This window comes from Somniosus microcephalus, chromosome 6, assembly GCF_052327205.1.
Source record: "Somniosus microcephalus isolate GS21.2 chromosome 6, FLI_Smic_1.0, whole genome shotgun sequence".
NCBI classification, from domain to species: domain Eukaryota; kingdom Metazoa; phylum Chordata; class Chondrichthyes; order Squaliformes; family Somniosidae; genus Somniosus; species Somniosus microcephalus.
In genome coordinates, this window is record NC_140992.1 from 67,489,658 (window position 1) to 67,509,953 (window position 20,296).

At 46.2% G+C, this 20,296-nt stretch overlaps 1 protein-coding gene across 2 annotated transcripts in view; it reads left to right on the forward strand.

Annotated features, from left to right (window-relative positions):
- Nucleotides 1–20,296, forward strand: part of lekr1 (Leucine-, glutamate- and lysine-rich protein 1) — a 310,901-nt gene that overhangs the window by 100,246 nt on the left and 190,359 nt on the right. For both annotated transcript variants that reach the window (XM_085990355.1, XM_085990356.1), the window contains exon 3: nucleotides 5,700–5,914. In XM_085990355.1, the coding sequence (XP_085846481.1) occupies nucleotides 5,700–5,914 (215 nt within the window). The remainder of the gene's footprint in view (nucleotides 1–5,699; nucleotides 5,915–20,296) is intronic.

The window sequence follows — 20,296 nt, forward strand, 5'->3', positions numbered from 1 at the left end:
CCATCTGGCAGGGAATTCCATCTTTTCCAAAGTAGACCTCGTCCGAGGCTATCATCGAGTGCCTGTGCATCCTCAGGACATCCCCAAAACTGCCGTCATCACACCTTTCGGGCTCTTTGAGTTCCTTCGTATGCCCTTTGGGCTGAAGAATGCAGCACAAGCCTTCCAACGTCTCATGGATTCCGTGTTGCGCGATCTGCCGTTCATCTTCGTCTACCTAGACGATATCCTTATTGCCAGTAACAGCACGAAAGAACACTTTACGCACTTGCGTACCCTTTTTTCTCGTCTCGGCCAACATGGCCTTATTATCAACCCGGCCAAGTGCCAGTTTGGGTTGCACAGCATTGATTTTCTGGGACACAGAATCACCTCAGAAGGCGCCGTCCCGCTGGCCACGAAGGTGGAAGCAGTCACCTTGTTCCCTCTTCCTCAGACCGTCAGGGCCCTCCAGGAATTTCTGGGAATGGTCAATTTTTATCATTGGTTCGTCCCCAAGGCGGCATTGTTGATGCAACCCTTGTACGAGGCCCTCGGAGGTAAATCGGGCAAAGACCCGATCGATTGGACACCCCAGATGGACCAGGCTTCCCTCGACACTTTGGCTGCTGCGACCATGTTGGCACATCCCCTTCCGGGCGCAACCATTGGCCTTACCACCGACGCATCTGATTATGCCATCGGGGCAGTACAGGAGCAGTGGGTCGATGGCACATGGCAACCATTGGCTTTCTTCAGCCGCCAATTGCGGAAGAACGAACGCAAGTATAGTACTTTTGATAGGGAGTTGTTGGCATTGTTTCTGGCCATCCGCCATTTTCGCTTCCTACTGGAAGGACGCCCATTCATGGCTTTTGTAGACCACAAGCCACTTACTTTTGCGATGGCCAAGACAGCGGAACCATGGTCGGCACGGCAACAGCGTCATCTTACGTACATATCTGAATTTACAACCGACATACAACATGTCTCGGGCAAAGACAACCTGGTGGCGGATTGTCTCTCCCGCATCCAGCTCCACGCAGTACACCTGGGAGTCGACTATGTTGGTTTGGCAAAAGAACAGAAGGCAGATCCTGAAGTGCAGGCATACCGGACCGCACCTTCCAGCTTACAAGTGGCTGATGTCAGTTTCCAGGCCGCAGGGACCACACTCCTGTGTGACATCTCGATGGGCGTCCCATGTCCAATCATTCCAGTCGAATGGCGCAGGAGAATTTTCGACACTGTCCACGGGTTGTCACACCCTGGCATGAGAGCGTCACAATGACTCATGGCAAAGAAATTCATCTGGAAAGGCATGCATCTCGACGTCCGTGACTGGACCAATACCTGCGTGAGTTGCCAGAAGTCCAAGATACAACGCCATGTTAAGGCCCCAGTCGCCACTTTTCCGGTTCCGGAGCATCGATTCGACCATGTGCATGTGGACCTGGTTGGTCCTCTCCCTTCCTCTCGCGGGTACACTCACCTCCTCACCGTGGTAGACCGCACCACCAGGTGGCCAGAGGCAATTCCTTTGGTTGCCACCACAGCGGCAGACGTCTCCAGAGCCTTCATCTCGTCGTGGGTAGCTCGGTTTGGGGTACCGGCTGACATCTCCTCCGACCGGGGGCCTCAATTTACCTCTGAGCTTTGGAACGCCGTAGCTCAAGGTTTGGGCACCAAACTTCATCGTACCACCGCCTACCATCCACAGGCGAACGGTCTGTGTGAAAGATTCCACAGGTCCCTTAAAGCCGCACTGCGTGCTAGTCTCCGTGGGCCTAGTTGGGTGGACAGGTTCCCTTGGGTGCTGCTAGGTCTTCGCACGGCGCCTAAGGACGACCTGCATTCTTCTTCAGCAGAGCTGGTTTACGGCCAACCACTCAGAGTGCCTGGCGATTTTCTTCCTCCTCACACGGAACCCTGGTCCCCAACTCAGCAGCCACCAGGAAGCGGCTAGGAATTTCATCCCAGTGCCTACGTCGCATCATGAGCTGCAGCGCTCCCATGTCCCGGTGGATCTTAAGAGCGCAGAATACGTGTTCATTCGGCAGGATGCTCGCAAAAACCCGCTCAAACCGCCTTACACAGGTCCGTTCCGCGTTATCTCGTCAGGTGACAAGTCCTTCACAGTCGCCGTCGGCGGTAGACCTGACCACATCTCCATCGACCGGTTGAAACCGGCGCATCTGGATCTGAGCGAACCAGTCATCACCGCTCAGCCGCCTCGTCGTGGTCGTCCACCGTCGACTGCCGGTCCAGTACAGTCACAGTCATCCGCCGAGTCGCCAGTGCCCGCCTCACCGGGTCGACCACAGCCGGCCTCCTCTTCTCCTCCGCCTGCGGCGTCATCCCAACCACAGCCAACGGCCAGTTCGTCTTCTAGCGCTCCGTTCCAGCTGCCGGGGTATCGCAGTCGGTCGGACAGACTCGTCAGACCCCCTTCTCGCCTTACTTTCTCTGTTAAAAGCAATTCTGGGGGGGCGCATGTGGCGGAACTACCAGAGGATTACGGACAATTGTAAATAATTCCTTTTACAGCAATGTAGTACAGCTGGGGGCTGCACCTTTAATGTATCTGTTAACTGTACTAGGGCTTCTTTCCTGTACTCCGCGTGATGATGTCATGCCGTCCGTCACGTGATCTCTCAACGGCGGGAAGAACGTGATGACGTCATGACGTCAGAGCTCGGAACCTTCTAGCAGTTGAGCTCGGAACCTGCTAGCAGTTGAGCTCGGAACCTTCTAGCAGTTCCAGAGAGGCTTTCAAGCAGACCAGACCTATTTGCATTGTATCCTACAGTTTCCTGTACAGCTTCGTTTGTTCATTAAATTTTATTGTTTTTGATTTTCTGAGTCGATCTCAATTCTTCGGCTAGGAACCCCAGTTCCTACAGTTAGATGTTTTTGCAGGTGACAAACTGTGAAGTGTTTGTGTAGCCCCATCTCATTGGGAGAAGTGACAGATGGCTTCTGCAATTTCAGCTGCAGCTGCCATCTGTTTTATCCTAAGGCGAGAGTAATTGGCGAGCCTGGGTGCAAGGGCTCATCTTTGGACAGTGATTGTCAGTGTTTGACAGCACCTCAATGCTGTCAAACACTGTCAAATCATCTGTTAAACAAATGTGGTGCATATGCCTATAAGAAAACCGGCAGATGAAGCGTCATCAACAAACGTCACCTGACACCGGCTTTTCCTTAATTGGCCGGCAAGCCCGCAGTTGGAACTGGCTTGACAACGAGGTGCTGTAGCATCAATGTATTAAGTACTGAATAAAGCCTATGCCACTCATGACTGTGAATTAGACAGGCCCTGATATTGGTCCACCTATTGAATGTTAAACCAATGAGCAGCAGTATTTGTGCTGAAATCAAGACTATAATGTTCATGAGGAGTGAGAATGAATTTTGTCTGCTACCTAGACCATTTTGAGGTGGCGCAGCTTAAAATTGTTAGGCCTTAACACTGCCTGTTTCATGGCTATATCCAATTTCTAAGCCTTAAACTTCGAGGCCAGTGAGCTCATACCACCATCGCAAAGAACAGGGGGGGAATTTTCCCAGCCCTGGGGAGGCGGGTATGGAGGCGGGACTGCCGGGAAAATGGCAGAAACTGGAAGCGGGTACCGAACCCGCTCCCAACTCTCCTCCATGTCATCTTCCCGGGAGGCGGGTCCCCGACTCACGCAGGGACATGTTTCCTTAAGGTGGGAAGGGGATTAGAGCCAATTAACTGCCTGTAACAGGTAGTTAACAGACAGTTTTGTGGCTTATCCCCATTTTACCACTGCAAGTGTGGGCTTCCCGACGGCTGCGGACCTCGCCAGCTCAGCAAGGCGAGCAGTGGGCCTGCGGGGGTGAGAGGGATCGAAAGGTCCACTGTAGAGGCGAGTGGTGGGTGAAAGTGTGGAGAGTTAAGTATGAGAGGTGAGTGTAAAGTGTTGGAAAAAGTTTCCTTACCTTTTGCTTCTTCCTGCAGGCTTCAACCCTTGGGGATCCGGAGGTGCCTCATCTCAATGGCAGAGATGACAGAATGGCTGCTGCATTCTCAGATGCAGCAGCCATCTGATTTCTGCTGAGGAAAGAGGTTTTGGTGAGCCTTCTGTGCAAGGGCTCACCTTAGAACAGAGATGGTCAGTGTTTGACAGCTTCTCAAAGCTGTCAAACACTGACAATTCATCTGTCAAAAAATTTTCGGCAGGTGAAACATCATACGCTGACGTCCTCTGTCGCCGGCTTTCCCTTAATTGGCCAGTAAGCCCGCAGGGTGGGCTTAACAAGGTCAATCAAGGGAAAATAGCGTGGGTTGGCCGGACATCGCTGGGGGTGGGACTAGAACCCGAAAACCAGCAGTCCCGCCCCCAACGTGCCCCCATTGACAAAATCCAGCCCTAGGTTCTCCAAGTTATTAAGCAGTGCAATCTCATGTAGTGGACCTTTTAATGTGAATCTATTTTCACTGTACAGCAAAAGGTATGCTCATGTCCAGTTTTACAACTATGTTATAGCCCCAAAGTGGGTTCTTTGAAGGTCTGAAAATGCACTAGAAAAAGCATTGGCCCGGAATTTGCTGGAGACCCGTGCCATTTTAATGGTGGATCTATGTTATATGGCGCAAAAGCCTGAGGAGATTATGGTGTAAGTGACTCACACCGCTATTTATGCCATACCATAATTTCCTGGAACTTTTGCGCCACTCCTTCATTTCCTGCTCAAAAAATAGTCGAACAGGTAATTTCCCTTTAAAGTCAATGACGATCGTGAGGTTGCTGAAGTAATGCCACTGCGATCACCACTGCCACTTAAGCTGTTAAAGAATGGTGGTGGAGGGCTTTCTAATATAAATATCTGTTGCTATTTAATTTTTTAAAATTCCTTTCTATAATAGGACTACACATTATAGGAACGGAAACAAATTTTCCCGTCCAAGATTCACAAAATACATGAATCGAGGCATCAAGCCAGGACTAAGTGGCATCAGATTGATTTTAGCACAAGAAAGAAAGAGAGAGAGAGAGAAGAAAGAATTCTGCTGCCTAAGCTTCAACCTTTTATTCAGTTGTTAATTATGAAACCGAAAGGAAACTATAATTTCACTCTAAATATTCACTATAAATATACATCTCACATTTTGTCAGTGTTGTTTTGCTAGCTTAGATAATTAAAAATTTATTCCTATTTATATCTCTCTCTAATTTGCTGCCAGATATAAATAAATAGACAAATTAATTAGGTTGAAATTCCTGTAAAAATCTACAAGTAAAATGGATGCTTAACTATCCATTGGTCCTGCCACTCCCAATCCGCCGCTATGCTCAATGTGGCATATTCTAATTAATTTTCCAGCAAATTGTGTTGTAGATTCGCCACCGGAGCATTGGGGAGCACAATAATGTAACTTATGGTGTTCGTCGCCAATATTGCTATTGCAGCAAATTCCAGGCCAATTTCAATTGTAGTGCATTAAAGTGTCTACTTATAATGTAGCCATTACAGCAGCTTGTTTATTAACAGATGCACCAATATTTTATTAGGAAAAGTCATGTGTAGAGTTTATATGATAATGCTGTAATATACACTGATGTGGGAAACACATTGACAAACTCACTGCAGATAAACATTACCACTTATATATACTACATAATAATTTAGTTATGATACATTTTCTGATTAATTGTAGTTTCTGTGTCCCACTGTTCTTTGCTTGTTTTTAGATGCCCGAGGATGAAACAGTTTGTAAATATTGTGGAGTTAGTTATCTAATACATCGTGAATTCAAATTAATGGAAGAAAAAGTAAAAGCAATGGAAGCAGAAATGGAATTTTACCGTGAAAGTGTTGCACGTGAAAAAAAACTGCAAGAAGAGCTTTGTTCAATGAACCAACGTATGGAACAGCTGAAAAGTGACAATCAACAGAAGAAAGAAAGGTTAGTGTGAAATGTACTGCACCATATTTTGAATACACTTTTAGTAAGAACAAAATGTTGTTTTAGTCTAACATCCCACACATTAGATTTATATTGTTTTTAGTTTTCCCCCTTTTACCAAAAGTGCTGTTTGTTGTCCTTTAGCCAGGAGGTGTATGGGCTGATCTGTACTCTTCTCCATGACTGTCATCAATACTGCTGTTTAGTTGGGTGACAGAAGGTGCTTTGCTACAGGATAAGGCTAGCCTCGCTTCTTCCTACCCTGAGATGGTACTCTTGTACCAAGCACACTATCTAGTAGCCCGAATACAAATTGGCAAACCTCACTGTCAGGTTTGCCAAATTTGAATGTTAGTTGAGGCTGGGTTTAAAAATAGGCGCACTATTTGATGAAAGGATGCACAGCATTACAATTACAAAACCACAAAGGCCAAAACATTTCTAAAGGAGACAGAGATATGGTAAAAACACCATAAGAAGTCAATTAGTAGGATTTTACTCTTCTTAGAAAAATAAATCAAACTTGGTTATTTTCTGTGTACTGTTTACTATGTAATTATGTCTTCACTAAAATCTATTTTATGAGCCTGGCTATTGAATAAGGCTGGTTGATACCCTAAATGTTACTTTCTCATGTAATTCAGACAACCCTGGCTTCCAGTCAAAAGCTGTACAATAAATAGAAGTGATTTGTCTTGGAGTCTCAATGAAAAGGCTTTAACCTGTCTGTTAAAGGCTGCCCATCAATACGTGACTTCCTCTATTTATCTTGCCCGGTGCACACACCCTATAATTTCCAGCAGCCACACATCTATGCGCCACTATTCTGTTAATTTCATCTTGATTAGTCTGAACAAATAGTTTCTACTTCCACTTGCAGAGCTGATATTATCTTCTACAACATGCTAGCCAACTAAAATGTTTATCTTGTGAAAAATCACTTTTGGCAGATTGGATAAAGAAGTAATAGTCATGTTTCCTTTTTTAAAGCATACCAAGCTTAAATAGTTAGTCTAGCATGTATAACTGAATTGCTTTATTAAATGTATTATCCCAACTCTCAGTGCCATGGAGTGGTAAGATGTGAGTTCACATGTACTGCTGTGTTCCCAGTCCCAGCCATGTTGCTGTGGAGCAGTGCCTAGAGGAAGGTGGCTATCTCACCACAGGAAGTGAAACTGCTTTGGAACATGCCCACAGCATCAAGTAAATGGTCTGATTGCCAGTTGGTTGCTGACTGTTGAAGAGTTCATGTTGGAAGTCTGAGGAACAGGTAGAAAACAAAGTTTTACCTCAGTTCTGTATAAGTGCTCATCAAAAATAAGTACAGTATAATTGAATTTAATCCACTCATAATGCGAAAGAGATCTTAATTCAAAGGGATTTTTGGAACATTTGCAAAATATTATGCACTACCTTATATTGAAGGCTTTTGAAGCAGATTTGGTAAATCCAAGAAAAAAATCTCAGTCTCATTCTCTTGTCACTCTCTCCAGCTTTTTTTACTTGGTTGATCTCAGTCTGCTCTCTCAAATATTAGTCTCTATATCTTGTGTTGGCCTGTGGTCTCTGTGTCTTTTGACCTCTCTTGTTGTGTTGCCTATGGCCTCAGACGTCTCTTACCTTTTGCTAGATATCTGTTATCCCTTACTTTTTAGTGGCATCTACCTGTTTACTGCCCTTATTCTTTCTGTTTTACTTTTTCTATAGCCTATTAATCTTCCTTACACTTAATATTCTGCAGCACAGTTCACTGTAACCAAATCATATCTCCAACTTGCTCCAAGGCTGCTCTCCGCTTCCTTCATTTCATTACTTATCCTTCCCTTGATCTAAACTCTACACATCCTCCATGCTCATGAGCTGTTGCTGACACATAATTGCACCTGTCTCTGTGTGCCTTTGAAGTTGATCTGAAAGTAAGCCCATGAAGAAATTATTTTATATGTGTGCGTAATGGCATTGAAAGCTTCCAAGGATCAAGAGTGTTGAATTAGAGTATTCATGGATTTGCAATAGCTTCTTCTCTAACTAAATCTAAATTTTCTATTAAAACAAGATATCACTGCAATTGGAGCAATGCCACTTCTGGTGAAAATTGAATCAGTTCATCTATACCCACTGGCAGATTGCCATCTGCAGTCAAATGTCTCCTAATAAAACGAGCAATTTCACTTCTTGACCTGATGGATGAAACTCTCTCTTTACTTTTAAGAGTCCAACAGGAAATGAGATTTGGCAGTTGCAACCCCATAATTTGGAATAAATTTGACACCAAATTAACAGTGTTACTCAACTAGGCTACAATATGATTGGTGTGGGAAATGGAAAAACATCATATTTGTACAATATTAATTGCTCTTCTCAGTTTGGATAAGCTAGATTATTGAGCAGAGCAGAGGGAACTTTACATACTTCACTTGTGAGTGTTCTTTCCTGGCATTAGGAAAAGGCACCATTCCTTAGGCAGTCCCTCGGAGCTGAGGATGACTTGCATTAAAAATGAGTTCTCAGGTGACTGATGAGTCCAATGCAGATAGTGGCTGAAGGGGCGGGTGGGTGGGGTGCTTATGATGATGTGCGCTCCTTCCGCTGTTTGCGCTTGGCTTCTGCTTGCTCCCAGCGAAGAGACTCGAGGTGTTCGGCGCCTTCTCGGATGCTTCTCCTCCACTTTGTGCGGTCTTGGGCCAGGGATTCTCAGGTGTCAGTGGGGATGTTACACTTTTTCAAGGAGGCTTTGTGGGTATCCTTGAAGCGTTTCCTCTGCCCACCTAGGACTCTCTTGCCGTGCCGTAGCTCCAAGTAGAACGCTTGTTTTGGGAGTCTCGTATCGGGCATGCAGACGATATGACCCGTCCATCGGAGCTGATCGAGCGTGGTCAAAGCTTCGATGCTGGGGATGTTGACCTGAGCGAGAACACTGACGTTGGTGCGCCTATCCTGCCAATGGATTTGCAGGATCTTGCGGAGGCAGCGTTGATGGTACCTCTCCAGTGCTTTGAGGTGCCTGCTGTACATGGTCAATGTCTCTGAGGCATACAGCGGGGCGGGGATCACTGCTACTCTGTAGACCATGAGCTTAGTGCCGGGTTTGAGGTCCTGGTCTTCAAACACTCTCTTCCTCAGGCGACCGAAGGCTGCACTGGCACACTGAAGATGGTGTTGGACTTCGTCATCGACGTCTGCCCTTGTAGGCTCCCGAGGTACGGAAAGTGGTCCACGTTGTCCAAGGCCTTGTCGTGGATTTTAATCATCGGGGGGCAGTACTGTGTGGCGGGGGCAGGTTGGTAGAGGACCTTTGTATTACGGATGTTTAGTGTAAGGCCCATGCTCTCGTACACGTCGGTGAAGGGGTTGATGATGGCTTGGAGTTCGACCGCCGAGTGAGCGCAGACGTAAGCGTCGTCTGCTTACTGTAATTCGATGACAAAGGATGGGACAACCTTGGATCTGGACTGGAGGCGACGGAGGTTGAACAGTTTCCCGTTTGTTCTGTAAGTTAGCTCCACTCCAGCGGGGAGCTTACTGAGGGTGAGATGGAGCATTGCAGCAAGGAAGATCGAGAAGAGCGTTGGTGCGATGACACAGCCTTGCTTGACCCTGGTCCATACGTGAATTAGGTCTGTGGTAGAACCGTTGGTCAGGATCACGGCTTGCATGTCATCGTGAAGCAGGCGGAGGATGGTGACAAACTTTTGAGGGCAGCCGAATTTGAGGAGGACACTCCGTAATCCCTCACAGTTGACAGTGTCGAAGGCCTTTGTGAGATCAAAGAAGGCCATGTACAGTGGTTGGTGCTGTTCCCTGTATTTCTCTTGTAATTGATGTGCGGTGAAGATCGTGTCTATTGTGCCCCTTAGTGGGCGGAATCCGCATTGCGACTCTGGGAGGAGCTCTTTGGCCACTGGGAGAAGGCGATTGAGGAGGATTTTTGCGATGACTTTCCCTGTGGCAGACAGCAGGGAATCTCCTCTGTAATTACCGCAATCGGACTTAAGTCACCATTCCCTAGCACGATTTCCTTTACCTTGAGAAGAATAAAAACCCAATAAAGCCGAAGACTATTTGGCCGGAATTTTGCCGCCGCTCAGAGTGTGGGTTTGGAAGCGGGACCGCTGTCAAAATCACAAAGATTGACAGCGGGTAGGAAACCCGCTGTTAACCCGCCTCCAAACAATCTTCCCAAGTGTCGGGTCCCCAATTTGCACATGGACGCAACACCTAACGGCGGGAAGAGGATTAAAACCACTTACCTGCCTGTTAACAGGTACTTGATAGTTGTTAACAGGCTCCTTTTCAATTTTGCCGCTTCTGCCTCAGGTTTCCCGACCTCCGGACACCACGCCAGGTAAGTGTGGCATGCTGTGAGTCTGCTGTAATGTTTCTGCATTGATGACAGCTGCAGAAGTGGTGTGAAGGATCCAATGGTGCACTGGTGAGTTTCAGAGGTGAGAAAATGTTGGGAAAATCATTTTTAATGCATTTACACTTTTCTGTCGGTAACAAGTTTTGAATTGGATGTCTAGTCCCACCTCATTGGGAGAACCTCTCTGACCAGTGACAGATCGCTTCTGTAACCTCACCTGCAGCTATCATCTGTTCTAGCCTAAGGAGGGAGTCACTGGAGAGCCTGGATGCAAGAGCTTACCTTTGAACAGTCATTGTCAGTGTTTGCAGCAGCTCAATACTGTCAAACACTGAGAAATAAGCTGTCAAAACAAATTGTGCGTGGTCCCTTTAAGAAAACTGGCAGATGATGCGTCATCAAATGATGTCATCTGCCAGCTCTCTCTTAATTGGTCGGCAAGCCTGCAAGGCGGGCTTAACAAGGTCAATCGACGTAAAATCACGTCCTTGGGCCGGATGCAGTTGGGGTGGAACTGGAACCCAAGTCGCATCCATTTACAAAATCAAGGCCTTTGTGTCTGCTTGTTCTCTTTGGCTTGCTGCTTTTTCTTTCCTGTCTCTGACAATTCTCTTTTTATTACTGCTTCTTTCTTTTCACTCTCTCACTGGCTTTTTCTACCTTCTTTCTTGTTTTTTTTGTTGCTTTGCTCTCTTTTCATTTCTCCCTGTTTTAGATCATTCTTGTGTTTTCACGCTCCCTCTGACACCCAGACCCTATTAGACTCAAATTCTGACCTGAACAGCATATGATGCATAAAACTGGCCTTTTCCATGCTCCATGATTGTTGGATAAAAAATGTGATTTTATTGATTGTCAATTGGTGATAACTTTGGTAGACATCACTTTTTAAATGGTGCTGTTTCTAAACCTTTGAAAGTACAGGTAGACTATCCTTTATCCGAAAACCTCGGGACCAGCCGAGTTTCGGATAAAGGAGAATTTCGGATTTCGGAAGGTGGGTCGGCGGGGGTCCGCGGGGGGGTCGGCGGGGGTCCGCGGGGGGTCGTGCGCACGACTTACGCTGACGCTCAGCGTAAGTCAGTCGGGGTCGGCGGGGGTCGGGGCCGGCGGGGTCCGCGGGGGGGTCGGCGGTTGTCGGGGCCGGGGGGGTCGGCGGTTGTCGGGGCCGGCGGGGTCCGCGGGGGGGGTCGGCGGTTGTCGGGGCCGGCGGGGTCCGCGGGGGGGTCGGCGGTTGTCGGGGCCGGCGGGGTCCGCGGGGGGGGTCGGCGGTTGTCGGGGCCGGGGGGGGGGGGTCGTGCGCACGACTTACCCTTTATCCGAACTTCCGAAACCGGAACCCTCTAAAAACCGAAGGTTTTTTCGTTCGTACGCACGACTTACGCTGAACGAAAAAACCTTCGGTTTTTAGAGGGTTTCGGTTTTCGGAAGTCCGGATAAAGGGTAGTCTACCTGTAGTAGATTTGATGAACCTTCACATTAATTATATTTGTTTCCAGGATTTTGTCTCAAAAATAAAGAAGAGTACGCTTTATATTACTGTGGTGCTATTGACTCCTGATGCATGGGTCATACTCAGTCGATAGCACTCCACAGTATAACTCACCCAACTCAATAATCTGATGACATTGGAAAACCACTTTTTTATGGGTCTCTTGATCTCATGTCAGAACTACTTCCTTCATGAGCTGCAGGAGATCATTACAGAGTCAAATGTTAAGTTTTGCAAGTAAAATGTGAATTTTGTGATAAGATGCCCACCCCTTATGAATATACAAAAAGAAAGGCGAGAAAAGACCAACAAGCCCATCCATGCTCACCCTTTCCATTAGATGGTTCAACATTATGCACCACCCTTTCTAGCCACCAGTAATACTTTTGGAGGAAGGCAACAAAAAACAAAAAAATGAACCTGTGGCCAGACTCTGGAAAAATTCAAGGAAATTCCTCCCTGACTGCCTAAAGCAGTCAAGCTTGCTCCAGGAAACCATTGAATGCATTCTCATGTAGATCACATCACATGACATTTAGATTAACTACAGAAATGACTGTGCTTGGCTTCACTTTTGGTCGGTTTGTGTAAAATCAATGGTTTCTAAATATCTATAATTATACCTTACCGCTTTACTATAGAACTTCATAAAAAACATTTGAGTTTGAAAAGTGATATGATTATTAAAACCCAATGATTTCTGTCTAATCAAGTCTTATAGAAGCAAAATTCCAAAGAAAAATACATGATGAGGAAGCCAATTTGTGTGGATGCTGTAATTATGCTGTCATTCAACATGGTACAATGTAGCTCGAAGCAGTGCATTTAAACAGATTGTGTCACCAAATGCTTTCTCAAATTTGTAAGAACGTTTTAAAAAATCACAAAAATGAGTAAGTTTACTCTGATGATAAAAAGGATGTACTTTGCTTGAAGATAGGAACATTTGTTTCATTTTTAAGCTTTCATATCGGTTCAATATTTGTAATTGGCTTTGTATATATGTTGATTATGAAGAACCATATTGTTTCTAAGCTGAATCTATTTAATGCTTTATAACATTTGTTTTTCATGTATTTAAGGAGTTTGTGCTAGATATCTGCAGTTCATTCTTGCCCTCGTCCCATATGCAACAGATGCTGACAGATTTAGAGCTTGATTTGTGCCTGTGTGAAAGGCAGCAGTGTATAAGAAGGGTTACATTTCCATTTTTCCCTTTCAATGCTATATTCTGCAGAATTTTTCTTAAGCTTTCTTACATCTGTACTTCTCCCCCTTGCCTATCCCAGTCATTATGCAAGTCACTGGACATCGACGTCTGAGTAAATGTTCAAAATGTGTTGACTCTGTCAAGGACATCTTAATGTCTAATTTTAACTTATACCATTGTGCTTAACTATTTCAGCTTCTTATATTTCATAGGTGCTTTGGATATGTCTCTCATGAAACTTTTTCAGTTGATTTGATTACGTCTGGTTTTATCCTTCACATATAATGAGCAGATCCTGATAGTAAGTTCCTATGTTCTCTTGAAACATCCAATCTATCCTCTTATGTACAGGTCCAGTTTGTTTCCATCTGTGACAGATCTGCTTAAAATATTCCCATCTGCCATGTGTGCTCCACAGATAAATCTTTATATTGGTCACTCTAGTCCCTCCAAACATGATTAAAACGTTTCTTGTAATGTAGCTAAGCATTGCAACTGAACGCAGTCAACCTTCCTAGAGTGTGAAAAAAGACAAGTGAAAACAAACAGAATTGGAAAAGAAGAAATACACTGGTGCAAAAAAAAATGCAAGGGAAAGCCAAACTGGGAAGAGGGATTGTTTTTTTTAAAAAAAGGGCATTTCTGGAAAATAAATCTACTAATTAAAGGTCTTGCCTCCAGTGTGCAACCATCATGTGACACCTCCAAAGCGTCAATCCTTTGAGCAAAAAAACACGATTGGTCGAAATGATCACTTATCTGTTAAGTTTTCAATCAACTATCTGATTGACTAAATGTGATTGAATCAACAAGTACCAATAAAGTTAGCAGAAAACTGAGCAATCAAAGCTGCTCTTCACTAACAAGCAAGTACGACAAAACAATCACAGAACGTAATGACCCGGATTTTCCGAGGCCTATTTGTACACGGCCGTAAGAAAATGACACAATTCTGCAAAATTGGTTATTTAAGGCAGCAGCAAGGCTCAGGCAGACCTCAGAGTGGCGAGAGCGGACCTGCGGGAAACGAGGCGGCTGAGTGGCGGCGGTTATTTAAGGCAGCGGCAAGGCTCAGGTAGGCCTCAGAGCGGCGAGAGCGGACCTGCGGGAAACGAGGCGGCTGAGCGACGGCGGTTATTTAAGGCAGCAGCGAGGCTCAGGTAGGCCTCAGAGCGGACCTGCGGGAAACGAGGCGGCTGAGCGACGGCGGTTATTTAAGGCAGCAGCGAGGCTCAGGTAGGCCTCAGAGCGGACCTGCGGGAAATGAGGCGGCTGAGCGACGGCGGTTATTTAAGGCAGCGTCGAGGCTCGGGTAGGCCTCAGAGCGGCGAGAGCGGACCTGTGGGAAACGAGGCGGCTGAGCGACGGTGGTTATTTAAGGCAGCAACGAGGCTCAGGTAGGCATACTAATCTCCAATCTCCGAGCTCAGAGGGAGGGAGAGAAGTAAAAAGTAATCGAAGTGTGATGTCACCAGAAAGCAGGTAAGTGATTGGTTGGTGAGTATTTCTCTCTTTTTAAACTTTAACTCTGTGGTTTATACTTTTTAAGCTCTCTGTGGTGTAGCGGGGACTGTTGGTAAACCAGGGTCCTTGAATATACCATTTAACTGTAGTGTAATTGGTGGGATTGATTTGATTTAATTTAATTTGAATTAATTAAAGGGTAAGTCATGACAGGAGAGCCCGGCCCCAGGGTATGCTCCTCCTGCGCTATGTGGGAACTCAGAGACACTTCCTGTGTCCCTGACAACCATGTGTGCAGGAAGTGTGTCCAGCTGCAGGTACTGGCAGACCGCATTGCGGCGCTGGAGCTGCGATTGGATACATACTGGACCATTCGCAATGCTGAGGACGTCGTGCATATCACGTTTGAGCAGTTGGTCACACCGCAGGCAAAGGTTGGACAGGCAGAAAGGGAAGGGGTGACCAACAGACAGAGTACTAGGCGCAGGCAGCTAGTGCAGGGGTCCCCTGTGGACATCCCCCTCTCAAACAGATACACCACTTTGAGAACTGTTGGGGGGGATGGCTTATCAGAGGAAGGCAGCAGCAGCCAACTTCCTGGCATCAGGAGTGGCTCTGCTGCACAGGACGGGAGGAAAAAGAGGGGTAGAGCTATAGTAATAGGAGATTCTATTGTAAGGGGAATAGATAGGCATTTCTGCAGCCTCAAATGAGACTTCAGGATGGTGTGTTGCCTCCCTGGTGGAAGGGTCAAGGATGTCTCAGAGCGGCTGCAGAACATTTTGGAAGGGGAGGGTGAACAGCCAGTTGTCGTGGTGCATATAAGTACCAACGATATAGGTAAAAAACGGGATGAGGTCCTAAAAGCTGAATATAGGGAGTTAGGAGGTAAATTATAAAATAAGACCTCAAAGGTAGTAATCTCAGGATTGCTACCAGTGCCACGTGCTAGTCAGAGTAGAAATAGAAGGATATTTCAGATGAATACGTGGCTAGAGGAATGGTGCGAGGGGGAGGGATTCAAATTCATGGGACATTGGAACCGGTTCTGGGGGAGGTGGGACCAGTTCAAACCGGACGGTTTGCACCTGAGCAGGGCCGGGACCGATGTCCTAGGGGGAGTGTTTGCTAGTGCTCTGGGGGAGGGTTTAAACTAAAATGGCAGGGGGTTGGGAACCTGAGCAGGGGGACAGAGGAAAGGTAAATAAGGATAAAAACAAAAGATAGGAAGGAGAAAAACAAAAGTGGCAGTCAGAGAAATCTATGGTTTAAATCAAACATGGCCACAGTAAATAATAATTCTAATAGGTCTAAGAGCGTTAAAAAAGCAAGCCTGAAGGCTTTGTGTCTTAATGCGAGGAGCATTCGTAATAAGGTGGATGAATTAGCTGCGCAAATAGAGGTAAACGAATATGATTTGATTGGGATTACGGAAACATGGCTCCAGGGTGGCCAAGGCTGGGAACCCAACATCCAGGGGTATTCAATATTCAGGAAAGATAGGCAAAAAGGAAAGGGAGGTGGGGTAGCATTGCTGGTTAAAGAGGGGATTAACAGAATTGTAAGGAAGGATATTAGCTCTGATGATGTGGAATCTGTATGGGTAGAATTGAGAAATACCAAGGGGCAGAAAACGTTAGTGGGAGTGGTATATAGACCTCCAAACAGTAATGCGGAGGTTGGGGATGGCATTAAAGGGAAATTAGAGAAGCATGCAATAAGGGCACAGCAGTCATCATGGGTGACTTTAATCTACATATAGATTGGGCTAACCAAATTAGTAACAATACTGTGGAGGAGGAATTCCTGGAGTGTTTACGGGATGGTTTCCTGGACCAATATGTCGAAGAACCAACCAGAGATCAGGCCATCTTAAACTGGGTATTATGTAACGAGAAAGGATTAATTAGCAACCTTGTTGTACGAGGCCCCTTGGGTCGGAGCGATCATAATATGATAGAGTTCTTCATTAAGATGGAGAATGAAGTAGTTGACTCAGAGACTAGGGGATAGATTTTCATAAAGCTGTCGGGAAGGAGGCGGGACTACAACTTTCGGGTTTTAGTCCCGCCTACATCGACGTCCGGCCAATCCACGTGATTTTCCCTTGATTGACCTTGTTGAGCCCGCCCAGCGGGCTCTATAGGCCAATTAAGGGCCACCCGGCAACAGGTGACATCACAGACTGAAATTTCATCTGTCAAGAGGTCTTGACAGATGAAATATCAGTGTTTCACAGCTGTTTGAAGCTGACAGTCTGACCTCTAACCTGAGTCCTTCTACACAGACTCAGTTAGAAGTCTCACCGGCAATGAAAGCTGAAGGCTGTCACTTTTGACAGCTCGCAGCCATTTTGCTTTCAGTGCCGGCTGAGTGATGGACTCCCGAAACCTAGAGGAAGAAAGGCTGTTAAGGTAAGTACAGGTAATTTAAACTTCTTTACACACTTTAGACACACCAAACACACTTACCTTTGCACTCATGCACCCATCACTCACCTGAACACCGACATCGCGACCCCTCCAAGTCCTTCAACCTGACGGCCCGACGACTCTAACCTGGCATGATTTGGAGTCGTCTGGAAACCCACATGACACCCCTCAAAATAGGGATTAGGCTAAAAACTGCCTGTTAACTACCTGTTAACAGGCAGTTAATTGGCACTAATCCCTTCCTGCCTCGGGTCGGCGGGTGGGTCCCAGTGCGGGGCGGGTACCCGCCTCCCCTGAAACTTACGTGGAGGTGGGTTTTGGGCGGGATGGTGGCGGGACCCCCGATTTCAGGATTTCCCCCCCCCCCCCCCCCACACACCTGAAACCCCGCCTGACGGCTCCAGGAAAATCAACCCCATATGGTCTGATAAAAGGGAGAAACTGAAAGAAATCAGTAACTGTAGGGAAATGGTGTTAGGGCAATTGATGGGATTGAAGGCCGATAAATCCCCAGGGCCTGATAATCTACATCCTAGGGTACTTAAGGAAGTGGCCCTAGAAATAGTAGATGCATTGCTGATCATCTTCCAACATTCGTTGGAACCTGGAACAGTACCCATGGATTGAAGGGTAGCTAATGTTACCCCACTATTCAGAAAAGGTGGTAGAGAGAAAACGGGGAATTACAGACCGGTAAGCCTGACATCGGTAGTGGGGAAAGTGCTAGAGTCCATTATAAAAGATGTAATAGCAGAGCACTTGGAAAACAGTGACAGGATCGGACAAAGTCAACATGGATTTACAAAAGGTAAATCGTGCTTGACTAATCTGGAATTTTTTGAGGATGTAACTTGTAAAATAGATAAGGGAGAACCAGTGGATGTGGTGTATTTGGACTTTCAGAAGGCTTTCGATAAGGTCCTGCATAAAAGATTAGCATGTAAAGTTAAGGCTCATGGGATTGGGGGCAAGGTATTGACTTGGATAGAGAACTGGTTGGCAGACAGAAAGCAAAGAGTTGGAATAAACGGGTCTTTTGCCGAGTGGCAGGCAGTGACTAGTGGGGTACCGCAGGGATCGGTCCTTGGACCCCAACTATTCACAATATATATTAATGATCTAGACAAGGGACCTAGATGTAATATCTCCAAATTTGCAGACGACACAAAGCTGGGTGGGCGTGTGTGCTGTGAGGAGGATGTCGAGAAACTCCAGTATGATTTGGACAGGTTGGGTGATTGGGCAGAAGCATGGCAGATGCAATATAACGTGGATAAATGTGAGGTTATCCACTTTGGTGGCAAAAACAGAAAGGCAGATATTACCTGAATGGCAATAGATTGGGAGAAGGGGAAGTGCAACGAGACCTGGGTGTCCTTGTGCACCAGTCGCTGAAGGTAAGCATGCAGGTGCAGCAGGTGGTTAAGAAGGCAAATGGTATGTTGGCCTTCGTAGCGAGAGGGTTTGAGTACAGGAACAAGGATGTCTTGCTGCAGTTGTACAGGGCCTTGGTGACACACCTTGAGTATTGTGTGCAGTTTTGGTCGCCTTATCTGAGGAAGGATGTTCTTGCCATGGAAGGAGTTCAGCGAAGATTCACCAGGCTGATTCCTGGGATGGCAGGAATGACGTATGAGGAGAGATTGGGACGATTGGGCTTGTACTTGCTGGAGTTTAGAAGAATGAGAGGGGATGTCATTGAAACTTATAAAATTCTGACAGGACTGGACAGACTAGATGCAGGAAGGATGTTCCCGATGGTCGGGGAATCCAGAACCAGGGGTCACAGTCTAAGGATAAGGGGTAGGCCATTTAGGACAGAAATTAGGAGGAATTTCTTCACCCAGAGAGTGGTGAACCTGTCGAATTCTCTACCACAGAAGGCAGTAGAGGCCAATTCATTAAATATATTCAAGAAGGAGTTGGATATATTTCTTAAGGCTAAAGGGATCAAGGGGTATGGGGAGAAAGCAGGGACCGGGTACTGAATTTGGATGATCAGCCATGATCTTGTTGAATGGCGGAGCAGGCTCGAGGGGCCGAATGGCCTACTCCTGCTGCTATCTTCTATGTTTCTAAAAACAAAATTATTAAACTTACACATAAAATTGGTTATTTTATGTTAGAAATGCCTGCAAGAACTTTTCTCACATAGACTTGCCTTTCTGTCTGGAGCGTGGGACTTAAATTGGAAATTTCATCTGGGCCTGAGTACTGGAATTTTCAGCTGCTATTGACAAATTCTCTGTATATGTGAGAGAGATACATCATGGAAAATGTTTAAGTATGTTGTGGAATTAGAATATGCAGATTGCACCAGGAAAACCCATGTTATAGGAACAGGGTCGACCATTCAGCCCTCGAGCCTCTTCCGCCATTTTATTAGATCATGGCTAATCTATACCTCAGTCCCATTTACCCGCCTTTGCTTCATATCCCTTGAAACCCTTACCTAACAAAAATCTATCAATCTCAGTCTTGAAAGCTTCAATTGACTCAGCATCCACAGCCTTTTAGGGGAGAGAGTTCCAGATTTCTACGCCCCTCTGAGTGAGGAACTGCTTCCTGATTTCACTCCTGAATGGCCCGGCTCTAATTTTAGGATTATGCCCCCCTGTTTTGGAGACCCCCACCAGAGGAAATAGTTTCTCTCTATATACCCTATTGAATGCTTTTATCATTTTAAACACCTTGTTTAGATCACCCCCCAATACTCAAGGGAATAAAAGCCAGTATATGACAATCAGGTAGAAAAGTATCATGGGGTTTTATGTTCTGTGGTAAATTTTTATGGGTGTGAAAGCGATGCATCTTGACAGTTGCAATTTGTACCCTCTTCCTGTGAAACTACAATACCTAGATGTCACTAGGCAAAACATTTACAAATAACAGCTGTGAGGCATGAGTGGTTGGGGAAAAAAATAAATGAAAAGTGTACATCACACGTGCAACTGGTCGGCTCAAATACCATTTCGATAAATTAATGAATCGCAACTGAACAAATACAATGTGGGGAATTTTGCCAGCCCTGGGGAGGCGGATATGGAGGCGGGACTGCCAGGAAAATGGCAAAAACTGGGAGCGGGTACCAACCCCGCTCCCAGCCCGCCTCCGTGCCATCTTCCCGGGAAGGGGGTCCCCAACTCGCGCAGGGACCCGTCTCCTCGAGGCGGGATGGGGATTAGAGCCACTTAACTGCCTGTTAACAGGTAATTAACAGGCAATTAAGAGGCTTATCCCCATTTTACCCACACAAGTGCGGGCTTCCCGATGGCTGCGAACCTCGCCAGGGTCAGCAAGGCGAGCAGTGGGTCTGCGGGGGTGAGAGGGATCGAAACGTGCGCTGTGGAGGTGAGTGATGGGTGCAAGTGTGGACAGGTAAGTATGAGAGGTGAGTGCAAAGTGTTAGAAAAAATTT